Source organism: Dermacentor andersoni, chromosome 11 (genome assembly GCF_023375885.2).
Source record: "Dermacentor andersoni chromosome 11, qqDerAnde1_hic_scaffold, whole genome shotgun sequence".
NCBI classification, from domain to species: domain Eukaryota; kingdom Metazoa; phylum Arthropoda; class Arachnida; order Ixodida; family Ixodidae; genus Dermacentor; species Dermacentor andersoni.
This window is the reverse complement of record NC_092824.1, coordinates 100,912,182-100,936,213: the sequence shown is the minus strand read 5'-3', so window position 1 is coordinate 100,936,213 and position 24,032 is coordinate 100,912,182. Positions and strand designations below refer to the sequence as shown.

General features: G+C 44.8%; 1 protein-coding gene across 1 annotated transcript; it reads left to right on the top strand.

The window, feature by feature from the left end:
- Nucleotides 1–1,913: 1,913 nt before the first annotated feature.
- LOC126539169 (membrane metallo-endopeptidase-like 1) lies at nucleotides 1,914–23,338 on the top strand. Its single transcript, XM_050185919.2, has 8 exons — nucleotides 1,914–1,966; nucleotides 5,784–5,835; nucleotides 10,636–10,703; nucleotides 12,702–12,832; nucleotides 16,241–16,306; nucleotides 18,983–19,087; nucleotides 19,213–19,289; nucleotides 23,095–23,338. Exons 1-8 carry the CDS (start codon nucleotides 1,915–1,917, stop codon nucleotides 23,192–23,194), a joined length of 651 nt encoding a protein of 216 aa, XP_050041876.2. The 5' UTR covers nucleotide 1,914; the 3' UTR covers nucleotides 23,195–23,338.
- The last annotated feature ends 694 nt before the right edge of the window (nucleotides 23,339–24,032 follow it).

Sequence of the window (24,032 nt, the reverse complement as noted above, 5' to 3'; positions counted from 1 at the left end):
CGAACACTTGAGCGACATTTACGTGTGATATTTGAAGGCTCAAACAATGTTCTTGCACTACGATCACGGGTGCACTTCACATTTTCAATAAATGCGTGATCACCGCGCAAAAGAACTGTGTCAACATTGTTCTCATAAATAGCGCTAGCGCCCCACAAGTCTTTTTTCTAATAAATCGTGCATGAACAATGAAAGTATCGGCAATACGAGCATCCGTACCTTTTAGTTTAAAGGCATTAAATTAATTTGTCCTAATAGTTCAGAAGCTTTGAAGCTTTATAATGATGGGACGTAGTTGACTGCTTATCCTATGGCACCATTTTATTTTGGGGCAATTAATAATTAGTTGTTCTGGAAACAATTGTGAAACCTGCGTCCGCAAATTCAGCTTTATCGCTTCATTCTCGAGGATCAGAAATACCGTGCAAAATGAGGTTATTCCTACACGAGTGGTTTCTCAGATGATCGTTAATAGACAAAACTTTCTTTAATGTGTGAGTACGTCAGGAATGTTGAGTTTTAGAATCGGAAGGCAGTGACTAAAGTGCGGATACCCGTTTTCCAATCGCGTCACAACGAGAGTTCGCAAACTGTGGAAACTACCCAATGTTGCTGACATCTTCGCCAGTTCTTTTTTCACCTTCAAGAAACTGAGCGAACATGTTGGCTATATTAGAATTCGCACTGACATCACCACTTCATGGGAATTTTCGATCCGGAATTCCATGATATGTTAGCTAAGGGGTGGAATCAAGTGCAGAACTAAGGAAGCCGTTCAGAGATATCGTTACAGTATTTGGGCCCTAGATTCAGCTCAACATACCCACTCAAAAGTACCGCGCTGAAATAGCATATGGCGTAAGAATGTAGGGAAACAAACAAGAAGCCGTGACGGTGTGGGTGAAGAAGCATCTGAGCGAAAGTAGGTAACTCCCTCAAGAGAACATAACCGTCCAAAATTGAGCTGTGAGATCTGTACCTCACAGCCTTACATCCTTCTTGTGTGTAATAGTGTGAGATTATAAACAGGTTTACACCCTTATTGTAAGGGTGTAAATTAAATTGCGATCAGCGTGACGTCACCGACTGTGCAGGCACATGGGTCGCTTGATGCGCAAATAGAGAAGCCGTCCATTATTCACCGTCACTACTACGTCACAATATACAGAGCAGATAGGGCTGTCCAATCGTAGGCACAAGGCATCATGCACGTATTGAGCAGGTTTGCATTAAGCACGTCGGACTGGTCGTATGTCGCAAGGCGACGCAACCGCCTCAGCGAAGCCGATGACAGGATCGGCAAGCCAGACAGAACGACTGCGCAAAAATCAAAGCTGGGATCAGCATTCTTCCATCGCTGCTGTCGCCTCGCCCACATCCAGTGGCACACGAATGAGGAAAGCCAAACATGGGAAACATGTGAAATTCAAAGAACCCGTCGCAAACCATGCGGCATTCCATTAGCCGGTTTGTGTGCTTTAGATATGACTGTGGTGGCTCGTTATTTTTTAAGTTGTTTGCCAGGGTCACAACAATGTTCTCCAGCTCTACAAGTGCTCATTATATTTTCTGTTAGATCTTCAAACATATTCGCCGAGATAGCGACTGACAGACAACAATTAACATAACGACAGGCCTACAGACCTACAAGTGGATAGAACGACTGCCTAATATAAAACGATGGTGGGCTACGCAAAGAAAGAGTCGCTTTCTTTGCCTTTGTTCTTTGAGCTCTTTGGTACATCCTGGTTTTTTTCTCCAGGTGCAACAGTTCTGCTGAGGTCTTGTAAAATGAATCTGCGAACTTCGATGGCACGTTGAAGTTCCTTTATATCTGTTTGTTTGACGCGTTCTGTACAATCGCGAATATTGACGTACGCTTAAATTGCTTTGCTCTTCCCTTACAGCTGGTTCATGGGAGCCGCAGTTCTGAACGCTTTCTACAGTCCAGATAACAACGAAATGGGTAAGTGCTCGCATGTGCTTACTCTTTTCAAGATGCACATAATTTTTTTCCGACAGAAGTTCGAAACCGTCAGAGCAACTCTTGCTACATATATTCTACATATTATTTTTTCTATTTCGGATCAATCCAATGCGACAGCATTGAATGTATAGCCAGTTCGTTAAAAAAAATGGGGCAATTAAGTTTCTCTTCGGCTCATTGATCCCGTCAGAATTACATAAAAATAATTGATAATGCCAACAGGCAACTTCAATTCCCCTCTCGCCCCCCCCCCCCCCCCCCCGAAAAAAAACGACTATACACTTTTTACCATTCCCAATCTCAAATTCCAGGCAAGTATCTGAATGAACGAAATCTATACATGTTTGTAAAAAATCAATTCTGCGGTTTTACGGGCCAGAAGAACAACTTGGTTATAAGGCACGCTGCAGTGGACATTGTAGAATAATTTTGACCACCTAGGGTTCCTTAACGCGCACCTAAATTCCTTTGTAGCAATTGCTACGAACAGGTGGATGTCTGATTTTCCCTTTATTCACCTAAATTTTAGCACGCGAGCGTGTATGCTTTCCGCCCCCTTCAAAAAGCGTTTGCCGTGGCCGCGGTTGAACGTGTGATCTCGAGCTTGGCAGTGTAACGTCGTAACCATGGAACTACCTCTGCAGGTGAAATGTTAACGAGACCGCAAAATGCTAAATGCATGACGAAGCATTGTCCTCCCATTTCACACACCGGACGCGCTCGAAAACATTATATGCTAGTTTTTTTTTTTTTTACGGTATCCCGAATGAACTAGATCACGTAGCGACTTGTTATAGAGAAGATGTTTGCGCGACTAGAGTGTTAGAAACGGTATATGCCGATTTCACTGTTTCCTGAAGACAAAAAATAACTACATTTGAAATTAGTTACATTGTGAGGTATAACGTTCCGAAATTTGCGATCTGATTATGAGGCCCGCGTATAAGTTGTGACCCCCTGGGGCTCTTTAACGTGCACACTATGCAAAGCACACGGACGCTCTTTAAATTTCGCCCCCATTGAAATGCGGTCGCTGTGGCCCGGATTTCATCCCACGCCATCGCGCTCACCAGCACAACGCCAAAGCCACTACACACCCCGGCGAGTAAGACTAGATCATTCCCAAAGTTTATATTTTGACTAAATGTGGGAAGTATAGAGGGTAATAAGCGAGTGAATCTTCGCGTGCGTGGATTAATTAGGGGCTCAATGAAAATTACTATAACCTTGTTCTCAGTCTGTGTACAGGCGTTGTATAATACGCTTGCAATGTTTCCCCGCTGTGATCGGAGGGCCAAAAACAGCAGCAATTTCATACTTAAAGAGTATTGGTTCATGCTATGGGGGACGTCCACCGAAACTTTGAAGTGTGTTGGTTATTTACGTGCTTTGGGGAAATAATTACGCGGTCTCCTCGGTGATCTATGTGAGGCACGTTGCTTAGATGTCGTTGAAGCAAGATTGAAAGCAAGCTTGTGGGTGACGTACGACAATTATTGATTCTGTTCAGTAAAACTGAAGTTCTAGAAAATCACTTATTAAAGCTTTCCAGAGAGCCATGCTGCACTTAATAGGTCTAGCCGGCACATTTCCCAGAGAACTAAATGAATTGTACATGACACCAAACTTAAACCCACCGTGATTGCTCAGTGGCTATGGTGTTGGGCTGCTGAGCACAAGGTCACGGGATCGAATCCTGGCCACGGCGGCCGCATTTCGGTGGAGGCGAAATGCGAAAACTCTCGTGTAGTTAGATTTAAATGCACGTTAAAGAACCCCAGGTAGTCAAAATTTCCGGAGTCCTCCACTACGGCGTGTCTCATAATCAGAAAGTGGTTTTGGCACGTAAAACCCCATAATTTAATACCCAATTCCAGTGAAAATCTTGGGTTGGGTAAGTGCGGCGCGACCTTTAAAAAAATATTGTTGCGCTAGAAAAGGGTCGCAATAAATGTGCCGCACGATTTCGTATTTCGCGGGCTTTCTTTCAGGCTTGGAAAAAAAGCTTTTTATGTAGCCTGGATTGAGCAACAGAAAGGTAGAGGGGGGTATTTTTCAGGATTGCTTACCATTATCTCACTGACACTTGTGCTCTACATATAATAGCTGTGAAGTCGATTAGGTAATAATGCTAAGTATGTAATCAGGCGGCACACAAAAAAAATATTATTGATCCCCTTTTCATAGATATCGGTAGAACACGAAACTGAAAGTGCCTTCACAGAAGCTGTTCATTGAACGCGTCAGAGCACTGCGCAAACCCGCCATAAACCACAGTCGTTCGCAAACTGCACGAGCGAAACCGAAACGGGTTGTTAGTAAATCACTTCGTGGACTCAAGGTCCGTTGCCGAGAAAGGCGCATAATTTGCTCGGGTTGGCAACCATGTTGCCGCTTTGCTTGGCGCTCGGCGTCGTCCTGGTGAGCGGCGTCTTGCTGCCATGTTGCTTCAGCGCAGGTACGGCAGCTTGATACGGCTCCATAGTAGAGATTTTTAGCATTTCCGCTATTGCGGTAAACGGGGGTGGTTTGGGCAGATTGCCGGATTTGCGGGGCGTAAAACGTGAGCTGCCGGAACGGCGCAGCCGCCTGGCGGCGTAGAGGTCAACCAGACAAACCCAGAGCTAACATTCCAGTAACCCACTTATTCTGCTTAACTGCTGGTGCAAATTTTCGGCAGCGGCGTAATGGTGAACACGATTACGGCGCTGTCGTAAATTTACACCCCAGCTAAGAAGAACGTAGTAGTTAGCTCTGTGTTTATGTGGTTGAGCTTTGCACCCCCAGCTGGCGCCACTACTCTGGCCGCTCACGTTTGCGCCCTCACCCATCCGGCAAACTGGCCGCACTTGCCGGAATACCGGACACACTAAAATTCCGCCTATTAAGTTGCGACGCGCTCAGCTTCAGGAATGCGAGTGGCTTGCGCCGCGAACGAGCGGACGCGTTCTGCTTCAAGCTGGCGTGTCTCTCGCCGGACCAAAGCAAGATTCTCTCGTCGGCGTCGTTGTCTTTTTGCGCCGCTTAGCAGAAGAGTTTTCTTGGTTGACGCCATCGCAAGCGAAGCAATACGAGGCGTGTAAGCGCTGATGTTGTTGAAGCTGCGCTTCGCAAGCGATGAGGCGTCACAGGCGAAGCCAACGTGAAAGGAAAACCATGCGCGGGAAGTGCGTCGTCACCTCAGCAGAAAGCGTACAGCGCCTACACCGGGCTACGCCACGTTGCATCCTCCAATTCGCTGAGACTACCGAAGCGCTCACTGTAGGCGCTCGTTAGTGTCACGATGCAGTAGTTCGCTTCATCGCTCCTGGATAGCAGCACCAACTCTGTCAAGAAGAAGAGCATATTTTACGCGTTCGCACCGACTTAACATCTGTTACAAGAAGTTTATGGTGGACCCCGCCGTAAGGCAGACTCGAGTTAAAAAGTGGTCCCACTTGCTCCAAAGGACGGCAAATAACATTAACTTGGTTTTCTCCAGCTACGTGACACTTGCATCTTTCAAGATTTTGGCACAGGTTATGTGGGACATCCAGTACGCGCGTAGTGCTGGAAACGTGAGAGCCATATGCCGGCAAGGTTTTAAAGCATGTGCTTTAAATAAAGGCAACATAAAATTTTAATGGCACGGGTCGAAAAACCAGGTTCGCTGGAAAATGGGCTGCGATTCTGCTAGGTCGCCCAAGAATTCTGCGTTTTCAGACGATCTGTTCTTTGTTGCTTTTACAAAGCGGTTACCTGATTTTATCTTTTCTTGAATTTATAACTTAGATATTCTTCATCATTTCTTTTGTAGTGTTTCCTTCGGGTATACTTCAAGGTGTGTTCTATCAACATGGTCTTCCACGGTAAGTTACATACGCAGTCGAACGTTTGCCGAAATAGCTCAGAAATGTGCCGATGCAAATAGATTTCAAAACGTATTGCTCTAAATGTGATTCGGCGATGTCCGTTAAGTGTAACAGTTAAAGTTGCATACTTTGGCAACTTGTTTGTACATGTCTGGAAGTGGGGCAGCCCAAAAAAAGACATGGGCGAGGCAGAGCGACACCGCAGAGTTGATCACAATTTGTTTTACTGCACTGATTCGTTCTTTTATATGCGTGACTAAAAAACACACAAGTGGCTGTCAGTGGAGCGTGTTCGAAAACCTTCGTGATGGAAAAAGCGCTACTAAAAACGGAAACTTAGCAAGAACACAGGAAAAAACGCTAAAAGGAAAAAAGTGCTACTAAAACCGGAGACTTGGCAAGACGCACTTTCTCCTTAGTTCTTGCTAAGTGTCCATTTTTAGTAGCGAACGAGAAGAAAGGGGGTTAAGCGAGGGGAACGATTTTTATTAATCATGTCATATCCTATGACATCAATTTCAGTAGCGTTTTTTCCATCAATAGAGACTTTTAGCGTGTCCGCTATTCCGGCAAACCGGGGCTGTTTGGGCGGACTACCGAATGGGCGGGGGCGTAAATGTGAGTGGCCGGAGCGGTGCAGCCGCCTGGTGTTGTAGAGCTCAATCAGACAGACACAGAGCTAAAATTGCAGTAACCTACCTTTTTCTGCTTCGCTGCTGATGCAAATTTTCGGCAGCGGCGTAATTGTGTTCCCAATTACGCCGCTGTCAAAAACTTACACCCCAGCTCAGAAGAATATAGTAATTGGCTCTGTGTTTAGGCGGCTGAGCTTTGCACCACCCGCTGGCGCCACCAATCTGGCCGCTCACGTTTACGCCCCCGACCATCCGGTAATCCGCCCAAACCGCCCCGGTTTGCCGGAATAGCGGACACGCTATAAGTCTCTATTAACACATAAGTATTGCGGATTCACCAGTCGCATTAATACTGTGTGCCACATCCCGCAGTGACAGACCCTTTTCGATCAAGGAAGCCTACGGAAAGCTTGCAGTCTTCTTTTAAAACAATGATTCCGTATACTTCGATCGATGCACTGCGCGTTGCTCTTCAAATTCCATTGCGGCAATATTGGCAACGACTTTTTCAAAAATGAGGTGCCCGAAAGCAGCCGAGTCACCGCGATGAAAATGAGTGAACACGTTTTTTCTTCTTCTCTACAACGTGCATATTATAAACGGATTGCACCGATACGAGGAAGTTTTCGTGTACAAATCAAAGACAGTTCATTATAGGGTATCCCTGCGTCTGGCATGCAGTCTGCTTAGCTCGCACGCCTTGAAGGCCGAATAGTCAGTTTAAAAAGGTATTTTTGATTTAATTTTTTGCTTTAAGTAATGCCTATTGGAATCATGGTAAATTGATTGTGGTGAATGACATGGGATGTTTGAGACAGAGGTGATTCAGGTTAGACTATATAAGTAACGATTCCAAACTTATAGTCCGCATCAAAGAAATAAAGTGGCAAATAACAGTCAGTCTTGTTTTCTGCTGCTTAAAAAATAAAATGAGGTAACGGTATTGATGCCCTGAACGGTGAACAAGTACAGTTTGTGCAAAACACTGCGACGACTGTTCTTAAGCTTTAGCACGTGGCGTGGAATTTCGCTCTAAGCGGGTACAAAAATTCAAAAGCGTGAGCATTGTGCCCCGGTGATGGCTTGTAGAAATCGAAGAGCGTTGTACTCCACTTGGACAGGCCGAACATGCGTCGAACAATAGCGGGCAACAAACGGAGATTTCCCGTGCTATTTACAGTCGTTGCTACCACGCACTCAGGAGGTGACGGCATTCATTAACGACTGCAGTATTATGACTACCGAGGACGTGCTGTTGGGTTACATAAAGGCATTTGCAATCATTGGTGATCAGAAATCCTCTTGTAGTAAAAAATTCGGCTGATCTCATAAGCTTCCTAACTCAATCTAATCCTAGTGATTGTAATATTTTTAGCATCCATGTTCAGGACCTGTACTATAACATTCCACATGAGGACCTAATGATAAGCGTTAAACTGTGTATCACCGAGGACAATGATGAACTCAAGTTTTCTAGCGACTGTGGTGTATCTGTAAGCAGTTTTCTCGAGATTTTCTCTTTTTACTTAGCTTTAACTGTTGTTGAATGGAAAAGAAATTTGAACCGACAAAAATCTCGCATTTGCATTGGCTCCAAGGTTGCTCCTGTACTAACATTTTACTAGGTAGGGTTGATATAAATATAGAAAATAACCTAGATGACAAAACAATCAAAGTGCTAAGATATGTTGATGATTTTTTTATCTTTGACAAGAGTACTACCACCAAATGGTTCATAATGTACTTCAAGTATTCCGCAAATGTGGCTCAGGGTGAGATTTTACACATGAAGTGCCAGATAAGAACGAACTATATTTTTTTAGATACCAGGCTTAAGCTAACTGATAAGCAAGTGTGCTGGATGTATTGCCCTAGGTCAGGAAAACCAATTTAAAATGTTCACTCCGCACATTCCAAGGAAGTAAAAAATGGCATTGCTTTTTCGGTTCTATTTTCCGCACTTTCGAATTCGTGTTTTCACCAGACTTCTTAGAGTTTCTTAAAACTACTGGAGCTTTTGAGAGCGGCAGGTTTTCGAGAGGATGCTATCCGCATGTCCGTAAAGAAGCTTGCTAAGCGTGTAAAATTAGGAGCACCCACAAGAAAGAACATTCCAGAGCCTAAAGACAAGAAGAAAAGCTGGTTTTAATTCCATATGTACATAAGCTATCACACAGCCTCAGGAATGTAGCATGCAGGTTTGATGCAAAGGTTGTTTTTTCTGTCCCTAATAACATCATCAAAATTTGCGGTAAAATTGATACGAAGTTGGCCCAGGCTGCCTCTACTCATGCTGGGAAAGGCTGTACTGTTAAGCGTACATCCCCGTTTGTGCACTGTAGAATGGGAGTTGTCTACCAGCTTCCAATTTCCTGCGGTGACGTCTATATCGGCCAAACAGGTCGTTGCCTGAACTTTAGATTGTCTGAGCATAGGCGTTCGCTAACGGGTAATGCCTACATCACATGTCGCGCGGCATTGCTAAGAGCATGGGTGCACTCCAATCTATAGAAACACCACAATACTTTCCGCGCATAGAAATCAGTCCAAGAGGGAGATTATTGAGGCCTACGCTATCAGGAAAAAGGTCGTGTTGTGTAAGCATGGCATCGTTAAATTATTATGACAGAGAATTTGAATTTGTAAGCCGCCTCATAGTGCAGCATTAGATTACAGGGTTCTGTGTTTTTTTTTTTTTTTGCTTGCTCACTGATAATGACGCCATCGATGGGAGAGCACGTGGCTATGGGTTGTGTACATAAGTTTGTGTATGCCTTCGAATAAAATTAGTTGTGAGTTCAGCGCTGTCCTGTGTGTTCCTGCCTTCTGTCTTCGTCATATTGAGCTGCCCCTTCAAGATGTTCAACCACTACCAACTCGCCCAAATGTCGATCCTACTACTGCCTAGCACTGCTGCACACTACTGCTTTACTATAGGTACCACCAGTATGTTCGACACGCCATGTTTCATCAGCAATTATGAAAAAAAAAGTTGTTCGCCCCTCGTAATGGCTACAGCCAATAATTAACTTGCGCCTGTGCTTTAAAACGGTCATCTAAAATTATTTTATAAAGAAATGCATCACTGACTGTTCACGTCATCAAAATTTAGGTACTCTAATTATGAGGGCTCACTCGAAAGTGCACAAAGGACCATCGTATCATCTCGACTCTTCCAATGAAGTCTGTATCCCCTTGGAATATTGTTACGGTGGAAAAGAGGACAAGGTCGTCGATGGTAAAGACGACGAAGTGGCAACAGCCTTTCGAGATTCTCGGCTGCTCTTTTTATATGCCCTGTAAATACATCTTGTAAATAGTTTTATACCCGTGACAATATAATTATGTAACTTTGAAATATTTCTATACATAAGATCATCATAATTCGTGTCTGAAAGGGATTCGAGGAAAAATGATGTCACGACATGCTTTCGTACTTATTACAGCATTCTCAAACGGGTTTTTGATGTGATTGGCCTCGACGCCCGCGTAAGTCAGACAGCCATGTCTGAACTGTCGATGTGTAGATATCTTTCTAGTCTTCCTTTCTTTCTATTTTCTTTCTTTCTTTCCTTCTTCCTTCCTTTCTTTCTCTCTTCCTTTCTTTCTTTCTTTCTCTCTTTCTTCCTTTCTTTCTTTCTTTCTTTCTTTCTTTCTTTGGGTTTATCGAAGGCAAACTAAGAACAAAATTGCCTCGAAAGACGCAGCTAAAGAGTTGTTTTCCACAAATATTAAGAAATCCGCCAGTACCCTCAACAACAAACGAAGAGACCATGCTTAATGTTCATAGAGACAGGCATGTCTGGTTTCACGACGGACATACGGCGTTCGTTCTTTGGAAACAAGACAGCAAGTGCTGCAATTGCAAAAGCAGTGTTTCCGTGGGGAGTCGTGAACGATATCGCTAAGCTGCTTGCCTCGTTTGTCATCAGCGATATCACTTCTCGTATACGCGCTTCGGCGCCACTATACCTGATATTTTTCTTTTCATGTCAGCATGGCTTCACACTTGTGTCATGATTTGTTTTTTTAATAAGATACAAGTACGCTTCGCTCAGCCAACCTTCAGAAAATGTGTTTTCAGCAATCGGAAATGTGACCACGTTTCAATTCTTGTCCTGTTTGCAAAACCTGAACCTGAATTATTTCAACCCACCCACAGTTCTCTCAGCTTTGGAGCTATCGGGATGGTAGTCGGACACGAAATGACACACGGCTTCGACGACACAGGTAAATATACCTAATTAAAAAAAATACTCGCGCCTAGAAGACTCTTCAAAGCAAACATTTATTGACAAAAGACATTTCCCGTGAGAAATATCTAGAAAACAAACACTAGGTATAGTGCAGATCGAGGTGGCCCGTGGATGATTCTAGTAAGTGCACAAGTGAACTCGAACAAGAGGCCGTCCTTGTCATGCCGCCGTCGTCTTCGTAAAAGCAAAGCTTTCTTTGTCTTCTACTTCGGCTTTGCGCTGCTGCTGCTGCTGCTGCTGCTGCTGCCGCCGCCGCCGCCGGATAGCTCTTGCCGAGTGTCATACTGAAAATAATATCGTCATCACGCCGTCGTCGTACCATTGTCATCCCTGCTTGCTCCTGGCGACAGTAGTAGACGATTGGCTGGTACTGGAAAGAAACGCACCAAGTGGCCCAAGTTATTTATTCAAGCCCATACCCAATAGCCCGTGCCCAGTAGCACAAGACCAGTTGCAAATACCTAGTTGCACATACCCAGGAGCCCAAGTTGCTTCTTCGAGCACATGTACCTAGGGGCACATGCGCAGCTGCACACATTCAGTGGCTCAAGTTCTCTGCTCGGACCCATGCCCAGTTGCATATACCCAGTGATCCTGCAAAGATTGACTGGGTATACCTGGCTGGTTCATTATCACAGAAAGAAAGAGAGCTTCAAGACGGGACAAAAAGGAGGAACCAAGTGATCCAAGTGGCCTATTCGAACACATATACAGCGACACATATCCAGTGACCCAAGTTTTTTTATCAGCAATACAGAAGTGGCAGCTAACAGCAGCAGCAGCAGCCAGCAGAAGCGGCAAGTCGAAGGAGGAGGCAAAGCATGCTTCGCCTTAAAAAGGTTTCTATACCCATAGTTCGTGCGTGCATGTGGTGTCCCAGTTAACGTTAGCCTAGCTGCTTGAGAAAGAAATGATTACAAAAACACATTGCAAGATACGAATTTAAGACCTAACGTGTTCCACCGTCAGAGACCTGGCGATCGAGCATAGTAGCTGTTAACACTGTATTTATTTAATCTTTTTTTCTTTGAACCACTTGGTTATAACGTAAGGTGGGACACGGCATGTTAAATATTACCAATAAGTACGTAAGGAAAAATATAGGCATTCTGTCTAGAGTTTTTTCAACACCACCAGCTGTAAAAATAAACAAAATGGAAACGCTGAAAATGACCGCTGCACCAATCGTCCGTTCATTCGCGCATAAGTCGATATTTTTTTTTTTTTTGATGCACCCACTGCTGCGACGCTTCAGCGCCTAAGTTATCCTCAACTTATGCCCGGAATCAGTCGATTTCCGGCCGCAGAGAGCAGCATTACGATGTGGATGGAATGCAAGAGCGCTGATATGCCATGTTTTGGGTGTACGTTAAGGAGCCCCAGGTGGTGAACGTTAATAGGGAACTGTATGTTACGGCATCTTCATAGCCCTTGTCTCGCTTTAGGAATTGAAACTCTCATGATTCCCTTTTTCAGTAATGCACATATTTAGACCTGCGGTGGTTGCTCAGTGGCTATGGTGTTAGGCTGCTGAGCACGAGGTCGCGGGATCGAATCCCGGCCACGGCGGCCGCATTTCGATAGGGGCGAAATGCGAAAACACCCGTGTACTTAGATTTAGGTGCACGTTAAAGAACCCCAGGAGGTCGAAATTTCCGGAGTCCTCCACTACGGCATGCCTCATAATCAGAAAGTGGTTTTGGCACGTAAAACCTCATAATTTATTTTTGATATTTAGACACCAATTGGTCTTTATCTGACCACTATGTCCATGTCCGTTTTACTTTGATATATTCATTTAGGTTTGCTTCTCTTTGCTCTAGTGTGCATTAGGTGTGCGTAAGCCATAATCACGCCGTATTGAAGCTAAACCTCACACCTACATGTGCATTTTGTTTTGTCCCAATAAAAGCCTTTATATTGCTTCGCCTAATATGCCTTCTGGCACGTGTACCTTTTATCCCCTGCGAAGGAAGCCAGTTTGGTGCAGAAGGCAGGCTGCAGCAATGGTGGACCAACGAAACACGCACGAAATTTAATGAAAAGGCTAAGTGCTTCATTGATCAGTACGGGAACATCACCGACGAAGAGGCCAACATGACGGTGAGGTTTCGGTCAGCTTTTGAATCTCGGAATTCCATAGACTGCAGTGACACAGAAGAGCGTAAGAAATTCCAGAAATGTGCAAGCGTATTCGTAAATCTCAGCCTGATCGTCGTTCTCGCGCCTAAATTATGTATCCGCTAAATTTGTATCCGCCTAAATTTTGTATTTTGTTCTCGCGCCTAATTTTGTATAAATGTAGAGACCAGTTTACCCACAGATAAAAGAAAAGGTTCATGGATAAACTGCGTGCCAAATGTGAACGTTAGCATGCGAAACAACCTGTAAAAACCTGTATTTCCCGCCAAAACAACAGTTCCCTAGAAAGAGGCTACTCTACCAGAACTGGAAAATGCGCCACTGGTAGTGATGCAGCGTAGAAGTGACAGCTTGCCGAAAGGTGACCCGGAGTGCACACACGCTCTGAACTGAACATACAAGAATGCTCGATGCATCACTCACGTCGAGTATTCCGCATGCGGCTGCATTTATAAAGTGTTTTCGCATATATCAAAGGAAACAAGAATGAATAAATGAGGCTAGCGGTCTCAGGGCACCACGTCCGATTGAGGGATTGATGTATGTCCCCGTTATCGTGTACAGTTACGTGGCACACCTCTGGGGGTGCATTTCGTCAGCTACGACGCTGTATGAATGTTGTTAATGAGCCATGTATGCGAGCTTCGACGACCTTTAAGTACATGTAACTCTTACAGGTTGAGCACGGGTGAGGTTTCATTGCTCTAGCCTCCTAGAGGGGCAATGAACCACTTATTTACCGAAAAAGAGAATTTATTTTAAATTAAGATAGGCTATTTCAAAAATACTTTGCCGCAAGAAGTACTCCAATGCGTTCGGCACAACCGGAGTTATTATTGGCAGTGAAAGATGGACTCCACGGTGCTTCTGCTTCTTCTTCGAAGCCTTGCACTACGAAGGCTACAGCTGAGTGGGGCATGCCCACAAATCTCCGCCTTCTGGATGACACCGTGACGCGCCGTTCAAATTTCACTTTGAATATTAAAACAGACGCCACTACTTCCATTTTTTTGGTACCTAAGATGTGTTAAACCTAAGCCAAACGCGGCTGTTTTCAGCGAGCCGCAGTGCGCTTAGCCAGTGGACTCGTCGCTGCACCCAAGGGCGCGACCGCGGTATCTACGTTACGTAGAAGACCACAGCTACCAATAGCAGCCCTGTATGAGAATCCGCTTTATTACGAAATAAAGTGCCCAGAAGAGAGTGAGAAGCAGGCTTCTGTTGAAGAGAGAGCGTTTGAGAGAAAGGAGACTTCATTCTCCGCTTGCGAGCTCCAAGCACCGCGTACCACAGCAAAACTTGGCTGAGATATTCAGAGCAGCGTATGCTATCCGCCGACTATTTTATTTCACCAAGCCCGAGGGGTGGTTCAGGACCCCTTTTACGCGAACTTCTAGTCCTCTAAAGTATACGCAACTTATCGTCGGTCGCTGCGGCGGCTCAATTGATCTAACAGTATCAATAACATGGCATAGAGAAGGTGACGGTATATAAAGAGACATAAAAAATACGAACAAGGTAAATGACAGGATGAGCGCTAACTGTGCCTAACCGTTTACGTAGACATTCAATGTACGAGTGTCTAAACACATGCTCTTCCTCTTATAGTTACTTAGATGTTAGTTTTATACTCCTTCCTGTTGGACTGATATTCACGTGTTTATATGGCGTGACGTTTGTAATCACCATTCAGTTAGGAGCAAAGTCTTATGACGTCTACCCTGTCGGCGCCTTTTTTTGTTCTTTACGCTGTCTGTATTCGTACGTTCGTCGTGAACATCGTAATAGATCACTGTCTTATACTGCTGCAAGTTGAGCCCAGTGTGGCCAAACAAATATTATCCTTGGGGCTATCGTACACACCAAAATTGATCACTTTGGTCTTAGGTTCCATCTTGATACACAGCGCGGGACCAGACAAGGTACGCAAATGAGGGACAAAGACAATCGCTTGCCTACGTCGCTCGGTGGCCGCCTTTACCTGGTTCCGCCTTGTGTAGCAAGATGAAATACACACCAGCCCGATCTCATAGCCTGCTGCAGTTGGATTTCTTCACCACTAAGCACAGCATGACGACCCATATATAGAGACAATGACTAATTAGAGGTGTATTTTTTTTTCGGTATTACATTTGGCATGACGGTCTTGCTAATCGATTACCGTGACCAACCAAATTGTCACACTTCTTTTCTTTTAATTCCCAGGGGCTGCATATTTGTGCCTTGGTTCAAAATTACGTAACACCCTAGATAAAACATATGAAAAGCTGTATGCTTTATGTAATAAACATTCAGTAGGCACAACCAAAAAATATTGTTATTATTGAAGAGTTCGAGCAATCCATAACTGAAACGCTGATTAAATGTTGATTACGATGCATCCTGTGGGTGTTTTTAGTAGGTATCAGCAGTAATCAATACAAGGTTACCGCTGGCTCATTTGAGGTGTATGCCATGCTGTTCATGCACGAAGTTTGTTCATACAGTGATCCAAGCTTCATCACCTTTTCAAGAATTATTTTGGGGGGCGCTTTGGCCTGCGTACTGCGACCAATTACGCATCCTTTTGTGCAACAATTTGTTTTTTACCATCACCGTTCCACCACTCCTAACTACTGGCATTGATTGCGTCAAGTCGAAGCAGATACAACGGAATATGAAACAATGTATTTTAAAAATTATCTCTTCAAGTCACGTACCTTGATATGCACGCAAATTAACGGTGGCCCATTGGTGTCACCAGATTTATCAACGATACACTGAAGTACAAAACAAGCGAGCTTCCACTAGCTAGAAGACCTCTACTTCTGAAATGTTGTCTGTTGCATACGAAATAATTTCAAGTTTCCCAATTACCCGTTACTCATATGCTCTCTGTTATGCATATTTATTTGTATTTAGTGTATAGTATCTATATTTCAATATTCGCGTTTTTTTTTTGTTTGCTCACATTGTTTGTAATTTGCCTTGTATACTTCAGTTCCCTTCCTGCAAGGACCGATGTATGGCCTGCAGTATGTTATAAATAATAAAAAAGAAAAAGATAGTAGTCGATCCTCTTTCGCTGGCATCGTTCAAGTGACTAATAGAGTATTTCCAACCCGCCGCGGTGGCTTAGGGGCTATGGTGTTGCGCTGCTAAGCACGAGGTCGCGGGATGAAATCCCGGCAGCGGCGACCGCATTTAGATGACAGCGAAATGCAAAAGCGCGCGTGTCCAGTGCATTGGCGGCACCTTAAGGATTCGCCTGGAGGTCAGAATTATTCTGGAGTTCACCACTACTGCGTGACTCATAATCAAATCGTAGTATTGGCATGTAAAACCCAAGAATTCATTCATTCTGAAGGACAATTCCATTTCTCTTCGCAGCTCAATGGGCAAAATACTGTTGGTGAAAACATTGCCGACAATGGTGGTATTCGAATGGCTTACCAGGTGAGTTTAACCAAGAACTGAGGCGCTTTCCGTGTGCAAACCATACTTTAAAACAATTGCCGCTATTTCCAACTTTGGCGATATATTGGCTGCCGTGGACAACCTGTCTCGTGCGGCACGTTGCAAGCGGAGCGAAGTGCGGCGTGAATACCTTGCAAATCGGGTGAGGCTTGGGTGCTATTCATAGCAGCAACAGCAGCAGAAAGACCTCCGCTCATGCAGCGCTTTGTTTCCATATATGCTATCGATGGCGTCATTGGTGAACAGACGACGGGAACTACTCTGGCGCCATCTCGTAGCCGTCATCACCGCAGGGCCCGTCTGGCGCGGCACTACGCTTTTCTTCTCACGCTTTCGCCATGCCCTCCTACCACGCTTTTCGACTCGTACTTCCACTGTACCCTCCTCGCGCTCTCTTCACTATCATCGTCTTTCATCCCTCTCTGCGCTCCGCGTTCGCTCTTTCATCCTTCCCAGCGCTCGTTCACTCCGTTGAGGCCGCCCCACATTCAACGTTTTTAATGTGTTGCGTCTCCCGGCGCGGTCGCATGAACGGCACCAGAGAGAACGTCCAGTCACACGAGCGGCACGCAGACCAGCGCCAGCGCCGCGTCGCCCAATGTGACCAGATTTATTTAACCAGAAACCTCCTAAGTAATTGTGTAATGTTAATGAAAAGAGCTATAATAAGTGTTCCTCAATGCAATATTTATGCCTTTTGTATAGTTTTACGCTAAATAAAATATTCAGGACAGTGTAGAAAAATTACACAAGGCTAGGCTTCAGAAAACTGACAGCGATATCGACGTGAATATCGTGATGTTGAGCGAGCTGAGCATAGAGCAAAGTAGGTGCTTTTTCCTTCTAGACGCCATACGCCACATCATGGAAAGAAGGCAGCAGCTTTTGCTGCTAAAAAAGAAGCTCCTGCTTCTCATTATTATCGATGTTCACCAGTAGCATGATTGAAGCAATCAAACAAGCAGCAATGGCGGCGCGAACTGCGAATCTCCGGAAATCGCTTGTAAAAGTTGTCAGCAGCGCGGCCACGCCCTTCCACGCGCTGATTGGTCTGGGCTTATCGAGCCGCTTCTGACGGCGACGGCGAGATCGGTGTCCCTTGAGCGCGACGTTTCGGCTTGGCGCCACCCTCAGCGTCGACGCCGAGCGAAGTCGGGTGACAAAACGCCAGGAAACGCTGAGAAAACGCTGAATGTGGGGCAGCCTTTACGAGGTACGCCGACGCCGACGCTGGCCTCAGAAACGAGTACCTAAGAGCTGCGCTCTAAATTAAAAACAGTATATATTTCTCAGCAAGTGCTCTGACCTTCTATGTGCACGTGGCTAATACATATGCCCTAGGCGGGAACGCGCAACCAGCAAGGACATCCGTTCCGGTTTCGGCTGTTGAGCTGTGCCCATAGAGTTTCCTACAAAATTACTAGAGGGAACTCTGGCGCTGCAGTCGTTGTCCTACCATGGGAATGATGGGAAGTACATGGATTTGTCTGATCTTCGTGCTTGTGGATTCAAACATTCTTGTGGCTTTGTATATTACGCTTCATAAATATTATTGTCGTATATTTCGGCGCAATCTATATTCTTCGAAGTGCAGAAGACGCCGGGAATGCGTACAGTTTCTATTAATTGCAACGATTGAGCTTGTCCAGGTGGGCAAATCGAAACGCGCCAAGCGTCTCAAGGCACTGGCATGCCCGCGATAAATTCATAAGGGCGTTTCATTCGCTCGTCGATACGTGCGTCCGTGGCTTAATGGTTTCAATATCAGGCTTCTGCGCTAGAGTCCCTGTGTTCGAATCCTGCCGTCGGAGAATCTTAATGATGTTTATTTAGTTATTTATTCCGCAATATACTGCTGAAAATGACGCGTTAGCAAAGTCACAATGCCGTTTGAAGCCAAAAGGACGAAGTTTAGGCAAATCCATGTACTTCCCATAATTCCCATGCTGGGACAACCGCTCCCATTGCAGCTCCCGTAGACACTAGCGCCAGAGTTCCCTCTAGTAATTCTTGTAGGAAATTCTATGGCTGTGCCCACACGTATATATCCCCGGCTTTACGAAAGGACAGCTAAGTCGAACGGCGACGTAATAATATAAACCTATTATATATAGGACTTTCGGGATTTCTGGAAGACGAAGGATAAATGGAGAAGGGTGTTGTAAACATTATATCCGTCCTTCTTGGGGGCTCCTTGAAGAACATTCCAGAAAAATGTAGCATCCCTGCAGTCTGCGAAGCAGTGTCCCATAGCATATTCCCCTTGCCATAATCAGCAGAGCACATGACAACTTCTTGCATTTACCCATGCCTTAGCAGTAGGGTTGCTGTGTGCAGATTAAGAAAGTGCGATTTAACGCCCACACGGCGGACACGATTGGGCACATCATTGCATCCAAGGCGATAAATTGGTGAGATCCAGTGTTCCTTGGAACACTCGATCTACTGCGGTGAAGAGGGAGAAATTGATTTATTTAAATTATGGCTCTAGGCTGCTCTAGGCTTATCTAGGGGAGGTAGATAAGAAAGACGAGTACTGTTCGAGAAACATTGACGATACTATAAAAAAACTATGGTGTAAAGCATATTATACGGTATATTGTCAAGCCCTGCATAATGTGCTGAAGTAAAAGTCCCAATTCATTTGTGTTTCAGGCTTATGAAAAATTACTAAAAGAAGAATATAAGGATGTGGACACTCGCCTACCTGGACTAACACACCTATCGGGAAAGCAACTATTCTTTATCGCGGAAGCAATGGTATGAGCACCATTTGCAAATGTCGCTTCGGACAGCAAAATATTCTTTTTTTTCATATTACCTCGAATAGGACAGTTCAAAGAGGCTGTGGAACATAACACTGACATAGGTGTTCTCTTACACAGGTATGGTGCAGTCGATATCGCAAAGAAAGGCGACAGCTACAAATTCAGTATGACACACACAGCCCCGCCGAATACAGGTACGTATAAGCCGTTCCAGTGTTATAGAAAGAAAGCTAAGTGGAACGACAAATACTGCAATAAGAAGGCATTCATCATACCAACGCAAGCTTATCCCTAAAGAGAGAAAGAAAAAATAAGTAATAGGACAACGCGATACGCGAGCCATGTTTTGAGGCAACAGGAACAGCAACAGTTGTATAACACTAGCCATAGGTCGGCAAAAACTCACTCGTGAGTTGACTGACTGAAACTTAGACTGACCCCTGAGTGAGTCCGAATGAACATGGCTTACTAGCATTCAGATGAGCCTGATTTCGACTAAGCCTTAAACAAAAACTATATTTCCTGAGAGAGTCTGAGCGTGTTCTGATCGCCCTGCCGACCTGTTGTCAATTTCGAAAATGCCATCGCAAAAATCGCGGCGATGGCGGCAACACGCAAATTTTATCCAGGCAGCGCGCCATGCTTCCAGTGATTGTACATATGAAAAAAACAAAAACAAATCTCATCACCCAAGCACTCCGTACAGATGGTTAAACAGAGAAGCTGATACGTGCGGCCCCGATGTTTATTGCTGGGTTAATCCCGACGGTTCATTGAAGTCTATCTCAAATATTGGTTACGTCTTAGTGTTTTTTAATCAGCTTACCCACCCGTTCAGCTCCCACGGAGAGAACGACGTCAGTGATGGTATGCCCGCAGTCCGCCGTTGTCGCTTGCGTTCGATGTCTCGAGTTTACTCGGCGGCATTATTAGCAGCATCCGCCCACCATTCCCGCTTGGGTGATTCTTCGAAATTAAATTGTTTCAAAATTAAGCCTGGCCATCATGTAAGACAATGAATGGCTCGTACTCCCGTAAACGCGGCCTCCCCATTACGACGCCAGAAGAGAACTGAAATTCACCGCTGGAATGATGAGCGGCCACAGAGCCATCTGTGAAAGAAGACGACGACGCTCGAGCCATTGCTGATGATGACAGTTTTCTGTACACAGGCGCAGACAGACGTATTTTCTTTTCGCCTAGCTATATAAAGCTTCGCTTTAATACACAGTACGGAACCGCGTAACTGGCCAGTTATGGACAGCACAACGCCCAGGTCGACGCTGCCTCCTCGCTGTTGCTCCAACTCTCTTATCCTCTCTCTATTTCTCAAACACACGACTATCACAAAGACATGTCAGCTTTATATGCACGCTTTTGTAGCGTTTTCCCGGAGCCCTCGCTGCGCCGGCAACGCAAATATAGGCGCCGCTCATTTGAGACTTACGGCGCCCTTCTGGAACACGCTTCCACACTCATCCATGCTTCTATAGCCATTCTTCTAGTTTTTCTTCCAAAACTGTGTCTACTCTTCGCACCTCCGCCACACAGTTGAAGGGGTTTGAAAGCGAGCGAAGAAAGCTGCGAGAGCTTCTTTCTCGTATTTTCCTGACTTAGAAACGCACACGTGAGTGGTTAAAGAGAAATCTGGGGACTATTGCTTCTCGAAATCTGCATTTGCCTAGGTACTACAGAGGAGGGCGTGCTTTGCTCCATTTGTCCCTAGCCAAGCTGGTACCAAATACAGCAGCTGGGGTGAACAAATCCTGATAGAGAGTCCGTAATGGTGAAACGGCCGTTTTTTTCGTCGTCAGGGATTGGCCCGCGTGACTTGGGCGTGCTCGTAACTTAGGGTTCGCCACTTCTCAGTGCGCCCTCGGTGCTCTCACTATCACTAACCTAACGTAAGTTAAGCTAACCAAATTTAGCCTAACTAGGTATAACACCACAATCACACGGTCGTTTTCATTGAGCACTGAAGCTAAATGCCACTGAAATACCCGTGCCTAATTTGCACCTTTGCGTGAGCTCGTGAACGGGAGCGAATGTGACCAGCTTATTTCAGTGATCTTTGATTGAAGTGCTCATCGAAAACGAGCGCGTGACTGCGGTATAGCCTAACGAGCCCAAAAATGTCTTCTTCTGGTTTTTTTTTTTTTTTTTAAGTTGCACGCCTTAATGAGACGGCGCCATTCCGCGACATTAGGAGTTTTCATTTTCTTTTTCTTTCTTTTTTTTTTAGCGCGGTATACGAATAAAATCGCAGCGACAAAGTCATTACGCGGGAGACCGTCCTTTACGCGACAATATTCAACGAACTAGAGTCTCGCTGCGATAATTGATGTAAAAATCAACTCTTCCAATTGCTAAAATTATCATGTTCCCACCCTGAACGAGTTCATCCCAACACCGGGGGCCAAGTTTTATTTCGTTCCACTAACGCTCCCGTATTTATTAAGGCGATAGGCTGAAGCGGTTGATAGCCCCGATGGTCTTGAAACAAACACGTCGTCCGGTTCAATGGTACAAAAACTGTCATCATCAGCAATCGGTCATACTCCTAACTCGCCGTGGTTGCTTAGTGACTATGGTGTTGGGCTGCTAAGCACGAGGTCGCGGGATCGAATCCCGGCCAAGGCGGCCGCATTTTGATGGGGGCGAAATGCGAAAACACCCGTGTACTTCGATTTAGCTAAGTGCATGTTAAAGAATCCCAGGCGGTCCAAATTTCCGGAGTCCCCCACTACGGAGTGCGTCATAATCAAATCGTGGTTTTGGCACGTATAACCCCATAATTTAGATCATGCTCCCCTAAGCAAGCGAAAAATGCAATGGCTTATCCCTGTCGCAATGCAGATGCTCTGAGCACTAAGCAAAAGGAAGCATACAGTGCATACATTCATTGGAATGACGCATAGAACGTACAGAAACGCGGCGTCTAGTCGAGTGGTACAAAAAACAAAAAAAAAAGACATCCACGTTACCTTCTCAGTTGCTCACACTCCCGTGAACGAGCGAAAAATTCCAATGGATCATACTCCCGTAAGGATGAAGCTGTAAGCACTCAACAATATGAGGCGAACAGTGCATACATTCATTCAAATAACCCTTACAACACACTGGACAGCATACGTTTCATTGCCCTACTGAGAGGATGCTATGTAATGTGGAAGGGAAAGCCCCTTGGCGGGAGTCTGACCACGCTATACGAGTTCGTGAAGCCGCAGCTAAGCGTCGAAAACGAGCCGAAGAAGCCGAATTGCGAAAGCAGCAATGCGACGATGCGAGACGGCGCATTATCAAGTCTGCAGCAGGCATTCGCCTTCACATGTTAGCAGGTAACATGCTGCCGAACTTTTTTAACAGGATGTAAGATTATTATTTCAATGTAACCCATTCTGACAAGATATTTGGACAATTTAAACATTTAATTTCGTCAGTACTTAATCCAGCTCCATGTGGTTGTCACTTTAATAAAATATTCAGTCCCTACTTCCTCTTAAATCATCCGCTCCCCATATTATATACAATCTGCTTTCTTCTACCACAACGGTGAGCCAAGATTTGCAATTTCCTCTTTGCGTTTATGCTGGTTTTGATGCTATACCATGTTATAGCAAATTTTAGCGCACACTGCGATCTTCAGCACCATCTCATCCATTGTTTATCACTTAGGTTGATGAAAACAAAATACATATTACTTAAAATTTACGAGTCTCGATTTCAGACAGCCTGCAACAGTTTCAGGCGAACGATTTACAAAAGGAAAAGAACACTGGTGAAGAAAGAGTCTAAATTTGGTATCAGCACGCCCTTTCGGAAACTAATAGCATATTCATTTTTTCACTTAACCGTTCACTGCATGCTACTTTGGGCGTCGTCACCACTTTTCAAAAGGCTAGCAATCCAAAAAATAATAATTTTCATAATACGCAATTCAACATAATTTTCGGGGCATATTTGCTAAGTGCAGTTTTGCTATTCTTTTTTTTTTTGTAGAGTAAACATACCAATGCAAAACATGGAAGAATTTTCCACCGTATTCCAGTGTGGGAACAGTTCGAAGATGAATCCAGCGAAACGGTGCGAATTATGGTAAATTGTGGTGCTACAGGATAATAAAAGCGACACAGAAAGGAGGAGGTCCAGATGGCAAGTCACATTACATGGATTAGACAACTGACATTCCTGCTGAATAATCAACTTCCCAAATAAAGACTTTCTTTACTTATAAACAATACAACACTCCTTCATTCTGGTTGTTGTTCATTTACTGAGATATCGAGGCATCTCTTTCTAAAAAACACTCACTCACTCACTTTCTAAACACTTGGTCAGAATTTCAGTGACCGCCCTCATCGGGAATTACACAGAGCTATCACTCGGTCTTCGAGTTGCCAGTATACAGCTCTTGCAAGCAAGTAGTGTGAATGTATGCCATCGTGAGCAGTGTCATTTCTGATGAAAAACAATGGCCTTTCTCAGGGGAAATTTGTTGTTACATTTACACTTAATGAATGCAACTCGGCCACCTCCGACACATACTGTGTCGAAGGTGGTCCGAAGGTCGTGCCGTTAGCTTGTTGCTGGGTAACGCAAGAAAAATAAGTCGCAAAGTATAAGTTTATTTATACGCAAAACTTTTTTTAGTTATAGCAGGAAAGAATTAAAAAAAAACGTTGTCTGTAAGTTTATCTGACATTCTTTTTTTTCCGACACTCGCGTCAATTAGCGGATGCGATTAACACTAACCGTGACGTGTTTCTTGTTGTCACTTTTCGTCGAGTGTCCCCTCTTGTTCGATTTATTTCTCTGTGGTGCGGGTGCCAAGAGAAGGGAAGCGCAGTCGAGGACGGCCGAAGACTAGGTGGGGCGATGAAATCAAGAAATTTGCAGGTGTTGGAATCTGTTGGCGCAGGACAGGGGTAATTGGAGAT